Genomic DNA, 7,560 nt, shown 5'->3' with positions numbered 1-7,560 from the left:
TTTCCCTGATAGGAGTCGGCCTCATGGAGGTTGTCATGGAGCCTGATATGTGCTGTGGGGAAGAAGCAGCTGCAGCAGTCAGAGAGCTCCAGCTCATTCTTCAAACACTTGGGAGCAGCCACGCAGTCATGGCAGGTACTGACGGGGGAAGGGCATCTTCCCTTGTCACCAGTAATTCTCTGCATTTGCGGGAGTTTTGCAGCTTCTGGTTATTTTGCTTTGTGGTTGCTTATAACACATTGCCTTTTCTATCTGTTGTTCTTACAATCCTCAGGGCCTGTCCTAATATCTGCCGTGCTTCAGGTGTCCTTACGGGCCTGCATTTGTCTGCAGAGCTTTGCAGTGCTAGGCTTTATATTGCCTCACACAGTATTTTTACAGGATAAGTGTAGGCAGGAAGGAATACCCCCAGGGTTGCGTTTCTCTGTGTCTTTCCTCATCTTGCTTGCTGCAGCACTTCCACACAGATCTGTAATAAGGACTAGTTATAGAATATGGAAGTTACAGGATGGGACAATGTAGTGGGAACATGGATCATCTTGTAAGTTGTGTCAGGTCTCAGCTAGTCATAGAATGGTGTAGGCAATGGTGTAAACTTCTGCTGGTGTCATGGGTGAGATGGAGTAAATGACAGTGCATAGTGGACACGAGTGCCAGGGTTAAGAACCAACGAGACTGCAGCTTTTACCCTACTTGATCATTTCACACTGTCACTCAACCTTTCTCCCCTCCAGCATTATGTTCACTGGTTCTCAGTTTCTCTTCCTACCAGGGAGATCACTGCTAGTGTGGGGAGATAGGCCAGAAAATTGTGCTCATGCTGTGCAACAGGCTTGGAGATACCAGCATCAGATGTTAGAAGCCAAGGTCGCTAGGCATCCCCTGCATCTCTCGGATCTTTGGGATCCTTTCCCACCTCCAGGATCTCTTTGGCCAAGATTGCTACTATCTTTCCGCATCCACTTCCTCTTGTGGAACTCCTGCTTTTGGCACTAGCTCTTCTTTCTGGAACCCTAAGGCCCCAGTTTTGGAATAGGTGATGTGCAGAGGCACAGCATGTGATCAGCTTCCTAACTGGTGTCTCTGTCTCATGTCTGTCTGTTAATTGGTGGATTAAAGTTGAACCATTTTTGCTCAGTACTGATGTTATCAAAATTTACAACCAGCCCATGGTTACAGCTAGCAAATAGCAGGCTTCTGCTTGAGAGTCCAAAAGAGCAGCTTTGGGTATTCATCCCCTCCACCCATACACCCAATTATCAGCTGCCTATTAGTGTTTACAATGTAAGCTGTATTTTTGCCTGAGACAGTTGGCCTCACTGTTCTGGCAACAAATTCAGCCCACAGTGAGAAACGAGTCAGGGTGGTCCATGTATCACGCAATAAATGGGATCCAATAAATGTTGCTAGTGATGCAAATCTAATTTAATATGGGGGGAAATAATAATTGCTACACATTATCTATGTCTTTGCATCTTTTCTCACACTAGTGTTGCACATGTCTAATGGGGCACAGCTGTTAATACTAAGCAGCCAGTTTGCATGCTTCTTCAAGGGCCTTCATGGACATGCATACCATCTTTTATTGCTACTGAATTTGGCCCTAAGATTGCCATTGGAATTGCACTATCATATCTTTTATCACAGTGAGATTTCTGACTTTGGAGGACAATTCCAGTTCAGGGAATATTTTTCCTCCAGTATAGTTGGCTTTTAAAAGTAATTGGAATTTTTTTTCAGTTGGTTTTGGTTGTTTTTGTTTTTAAGGTGGTGGGTTTAGGGGCTTTCTACTGTAGTCTTCCCTCATTATATTTACTTTCTTTCAGATAAAGGCTTTACATTATTACCTTCATTCTGCTTCTGTGTTCAGTGCCCAGTTTTATCAGGTGTTATTTCGTTAACAACTAACAGATGAAAAGATTATTTCATTGCAAAGTGAAACAAAAAAAGCTGGGCTTAAAGTGGGCTTAAAGGAAAAAAGCTTTTTTAAGAACATTTGGAGCCTGGCTCTCCTTTCACTTATGCCTGATTAACTTTATTGTCTTGTCACACTGACACCTACATCCAAGTAGAAGGAGGTCATGTCTCAAAATGAAGCAAGGGCAGGACAAGACTATTCCTTTTTTGGAACAAGTACTCATTTCACCCCAAAGAGAGAGCACATGCAAAACACTTCTCTTGAAAGAGATGCTGGGTTATTCCAGCACCTTTGTCCTTCATTTGCATGTTTGGCAAGACTCAATGAGAGGAAATTAGTGTGCTATCATCCAGCCTGCTTTTGCAAAGTGTACCAAGACCCCTCTAGTCAATTTACATCTATTGACTGGAATGGATTCTGAAGCTGTAGCCATCTTCACAGGTTTAGCTCTGAGTTATTTTGCGCTCTCTTTAATAGTTCGACTGTATCTAAACAGTAAGTGTTTTGTTTCTTTTTAGCTGTATTTGAAATAAAGTTAAAGAGGAAGGCTACACATGTTCACTGTGCAGTATGGGAAAAATAATGATTCTTTTTAATACAACCTCTCCCGTTTGTTTATTCCCACCAGTTGATCATCTGTGGCAAGCCTTTTCTTCTCAGAAGGGATGTCTTTAGAGGGACAAAGCTTAGAGAGGTACAATTATGAGTTACTTCAGGTTGAGTCATTAAAGATCTCTAGAGATTTCACATTAGTCCATTTTGGACTAAAAGTGCAGGATGCTTTTATATAAAACTTTGTATTCAGTTTCAGGTTTTGGCAAGCAGGAGAATTGGGGGTGGGGGTAGAATTGCAGTTTCTTGAGGAGAGAAAGAAAATTACAAAAAAAATCTGCTACTCACAGTTTGTCCTTGAGCTGTAAATTTCCAAGAACACCTTAGTAAATCTGTTTAATGTAACTGTAGGTTCTTGTGTTCCATGCTAGTGCACTATGTACCCATCAAATTGTAATTCCAAAAGGATTGGGTTTTTTGCTGTTTTAGAGGAATGGAAGCTCACAATCTACCACTTGCTTGTCTAGTTCTTCCCTTTTTAAGAGCTGTGAATCAGAAGCTTTTTTCACTGTATGGCTTAGAGGATCTGCACTGCAGCATGCAGTTTTCTCTGAGAGGAATTATAAGCAATAATTAAAAACAAAACAGTATTCTCAGAAAATGTTGAATTACTAGAGGCAGTGGCTTGAGGTGGAATCACAAACAGAAAGCTCTGATGAGGTGGTTGGTGCTCCTTTCAGAACATACAGAAGTCTGCTATTAATGCTCTGCACATAACATGCAGTTTATTAATGCATGCCAAGGGTTTTAGTCTAGTTTACAGGACAGACTATTCTGGTGATAAAATTTCCTTTTACAGAGGGTCAGCTGAGAGTGGATGCCAATGTTTCTGTGCATCACCCTGGAGAGCCTTATGGAGTGAGGACTGAAGTGAAGAATATCAATAGCATACGATTCCTGGCAAAAGCAGTAGGTAAATGATAGTCGCTTCATTAAAAAGAGTATTGTAGATACTTTATGTGGTCTGACATGAAATATGTCAGGCTCCTGAGTGCAGTAGTTGGTCTCAAATGCCATGACTAGCTTTGTGTGGGTGTCCCTTCCATGCACCTTGCCTGTGGGTCCAGGAGTCCCATTTAAGCTCAGGCTGGGGCCTTTAGACTTGGCCTGTCTTTAGACTTGGCACAGGTGTGCCAGTTTTCCGCCCTGTCTCCTGATGGACCTTTCTGTAGTCTTGTTCACAGTGCTGTCTCTGGATTTACCTCCTGCTGCTTCTGACTGCACTCTGTGGATGGAGCCTAGACCCAGCTCATCCCTTCACTTTGACTGAGACTGTCATTGGAGCCTGTTGGTAGCACATGCCTCTGCCCATGCTGTTCAGACTAGTGGGAGTGCAGCAGACAGCAAGGGCTCTGCCTGTGCTGTGGTCACCCTCGGCTCCTGGCTTATCCCTCCTTGTGGAGCAGCCCTGCTCTTGCTGCTTCCTGACAGAATAAATTTTAGTATGGAGGTACTCTGGGGATAGCAGCCATGTTAGTCTGCGATTTTGTTACCGAGGTAGCCCTCTGCCTACAAGAAGAATAAAGCAGATGATTCAATGCCTAGCATGTTTATTATTGAAATATTTTAGCAGTAGCTTTGTGTCCTCCCAACGTAGAGGATTGCTTTCCATTGAGTATGGTAGGTGGTGTCTGAAGTTCAGATGCAGCTTGGTTATGAGCAAGAGAGGATAATTATTGCATCTCCAAAAGGAAACTCAACTAGGTGATTGGAAGGTCACTAGGAATGGATGGCTTGGCTGCAATGCCTGAGAGAAAATGTTTTCTATTTAAAGGGAATGAAAGAAGATGAGGGAAACTTGTGAAGAAGGAAGCAGTTCTGCAGAGAGACACAGTGACTGATAATTCTGCCTGTAACTACTGCGGTTGATTTTGTTAAGGTTACACCAACAAACTTATTCTGTTACTGCATAACAGAGAAAAATGAAATTGTGGAGTGTGCAAAAGCTAATAATGCAGTATAAGAAGCTTACTCTTTTGTCTTCTGTTTCTGTCAGACTATGAAATACAGAGGCAAATTGAAGAACTTGAAAATGGAGGAACTATTCTGAATGAAACAAGAGCCTTTGATTCTAAGCTTGGGTGAGTTTTTATTTTGGAGGAACATCGGGAATAGCAGCTTTAGAGTGCATGAATACCTAGTGACATGATCAGGAGAGGTAATGTAGTATTGCTCAACTTCTCTCCTTTAAAGCTAATGTTCACAAGCACAGTTTCCTCACAGGTAGTGATTTATTCTTAAAGTTGAGACTTTTTCACAGCAGACTGTGTGCTGCATCAAGCGGGAAAATAACTGCCCTCTTACTTACACACGTTCTGTGAAGTGGCTTCAAGAAGCTCTTCTGATCTTCATGAGGCGAAGTTTTATTTTGTGTCTTTGCCGTAAAACTGATTCTGTGGTGTACCTCTTGCCACATCTTGCTTGTTTTGGTTTTCTTTTAGGTGCACTGTACCAATGAGGGACAAAGAAGGAAAACAGGATTATCGGTAATATTTTCTTTTTTTTTTTTTTTTTTTTTTTTTTTAACTAAATGAAGTTAACATTTCAGGAACTGATAATTTAGGGGATCATTTCTTAAGAGTAGTCAATGTAATGAGCATGTAAAGATAGTCAGCATGGTGAGCACATATTGGAAGTGTACCTTCCACTGGAAAGGGAAGAGACCAATCAAAATCAGTGCTAGTCTGTTCAGATCTAGAACTCTGTCTCATCTCTGCTAAACCCATAGACCTTTCCTAAAACCTAAGTATGTACCTCAGAGTGGGTAAGTTGAAAGTTTACTTTGTGGCCAGTACAAGAGTATTCTCAAGAAAGGCTGACGTAAACCATAAGGATATTCTGAGTTAAGTATTGTTCTCTCTTTAAGTAAATACCAAGGGAGATGGTTTTCAGACAGCAGGCCCTGCCTCTCAGTGCTTAAATTCAGTGATCATAAGTCACAGTCACTGTTTGAAAATCTGAACTACTATTGAAATTTGTCAGCATTCCTAGGCAGGTTTCTACCCTAAGGTCTTTGTAGACCTAATGAAGATGTTAACCTTGCTAAGTACTTCTTGCCTTTCTCCAGTGTGAGATGACAGCTATCAAACCATAAACAGCCACCCAAGAAGGGTTTAGTCAGATGATGAGGAGACAAGGTTCTGCTGGGAATAAGTTGCTGGGGCAGTGTTGCAAAGCAGCAGCAGCACAGCTCCTTAGTGCCTTAGCATGGCAGGCAGTCACAATGGTGTCTGGATGGGATGGGGAAGAGTGATGTAGTTCACTGCTCTGGGCACCCTTTCTCCTGTTCTATGCATGCCTGCCTCCTCCCATGCTTAGAGCCAACTTAGCCCTGATTCTCCCAGTAGTTCCCTAGCTGTGCATCCCAGAGAGAATCTTCCTGTTACTCTTGGGTTCACTTCCCAGCTGAATTACAGTTCTGTAGGAGAACTTTCAGAGCCTCTCAGCTTTGCCATATCTGTGTTCCTGTTAAATCTACATATATTCTATCACTGATCTTACTAAAGCAGAGCAAGGATTTGAAAACATCCCACAAACTTAAAATCTACTTTTTAAATTACTGGTTGTAGAAATGCAGCAGCAAAGGCAGTGATAATTTTGTGAATTCCTTCTTATGGCAGCAGCTTGCATGAGGCTTATTTAACAAGACTAATTCAAACAAATGCAAAAGAAAATTCATTAAAGCCTAGGCAAAACTGGGGAGTCTGAGATATTTCAAATAAAGATCATAAAGGTTATTACTAGTACTAAGATTATTATCAGTATTAAACTGGGGTGGGATTTGAGATTTTTTTCTGACTTACTGCTGCACATGGTATTTTAAACTTAAAATCTATGTTTAGGCAGATTTGAAATAGAAATTATTATAGTAAATGTAGAGGGTGCCCAATGTCCTTTATTCTGATACTTTTGAACCCCTCATTTGATCATGTAAGAGCGAGGTTTCTGCTTCAATTGCAGTTATTTGAGTGGTTTGAATTGGCCCTTCTCTTTAAGGGAGCCTTTTGTTCTGTGGCGGCACCCTGCTGAGCACAGTGACTTTGCTTTTAGCACAGCGTGGGATTTCAAGCAAGACTTTTGAAGTTAGTCTGAAAAAGGTTACAACCTGCCCAGATCACTCCTGGCCACTGGCTGTCAATCTGGGTTTTTCCCTGCCAGTCAACTCCTGATTTCGTCCAGATCCACAATTCATGGTTGATGCCAGTAGGAGCGAGTTGTTTCCATATGTACTCTTACTGGGTTTATTGGCATTTTTTTATTATTTGGGGTGCAAAAGTGTTTTAATTACCCCTTTTCCATCATCAACTCTTCAATAATCAGTGGCAAATACTCAAAGAAAACAGAGGATTTGCAGAGGCTGTTCTCTTACTACTTAACAGCGATATAGCAAGTCATGAGTTTTTAATATTTTGTTTAGTTGAAAAAGTAGTACAACTTCCAGGTCAGTATAAACTTGTGATATAAATTTTATTCCTTATTGTTTAACTTCTGACTGAAAATAATTATAATGGATGTTTGCATTTTTACTAGCTTCATGCCAGAGCCAAACCTTCCTCCATTGATTCTGTACGATGCAAAATCTTTGCCAGCTAATGTGAACTATCAGCAAGTGGTAAATATTGATTGGATTCATGAGAGACTTCCTGACCTTCCCAGTGTGAAGAGAGCAAAGCTTGTTGAACAGTATGGGATTCTTCCTGAACACAGCTTCACCTTATTGGTAGGTCTATTGATCAAGTGCTAAAAGAAGCCTGGAAACTTCAAAAGTTGCATGGTTTTTGAAAAGCTTTACAAATGTCCCATAAACCAGCTGTCAGCTCTTATAGATGCTTTTATTTGGAGATATCTTCAGTGTGTGATTTGTATCCTGAAGCCATATGCATGAGTGGTGGGGAAAAGAAACCATACGCAGTGTGCCCAGAAGTGTTTCTCTTGCAAGGTGCAGTCAAATAACTATTATTTAATATTGATCTTGTCTGTCTACACATGGATGCACCCGTGACTGACTGCAGCAAACATACAACTTCCTG

General features: G+C 41.3%; 1 protein-coding gene across 1 annotated transcript in view; it reads left to right on the top strand.

Moving 5' to 3' along the window:
- Positions 1–7,560, top strand: part of GATB (glutamyl-tRNA(Gln) amidotransferase, subunit B) — a gene marked incomplete at both ends in the record, with an annotated part of 32,447 nt that overhangs the window by 18,130 nt on the left and 6,757 nt on the right. Inside the window, 5 exons of the mRNA XM_010012010.1 lie at positions 13–135; positions 3,330–3,443; positions 4,527–4,611; positions 4,972–5,016; positions 7,061–7,250. Of these exons, the coding sequence (XP_010010312.1) occupies positions 13–135; positions 3,330–3,443; positions 4,527–4,611; positions 4,972–5,016; positions 7,061–7,250 (557 nt within the window). The remainder of the gene's footprint in view (positions 1–12; positions 136–3,329; positions 3,444–4,526; positions 4,612–4,971; positions 5,017–7,060; positions 7,251–7,560) is intronic.

This window comes from Nestor notabilis, unplaced genomic scaffold (genome assembly GCF_000696875.1).
Source record: "Nestor notabilis isolate BGI_N333 unplaced genomic scaffold, ASM69687v1 scaffold6833, whole genome shotgun sequence".
Taxonomy (NCBI): Eukaryota; Metazoa; Chordata; class Aves; order Psittaciformes; family Psittacidae; genus Nestor; species Nestor notabilis.
Note: the sequence above shows the minus strand (reverse complement) of the source record. Positions and strands in the feature narration are given on the sequence as shown.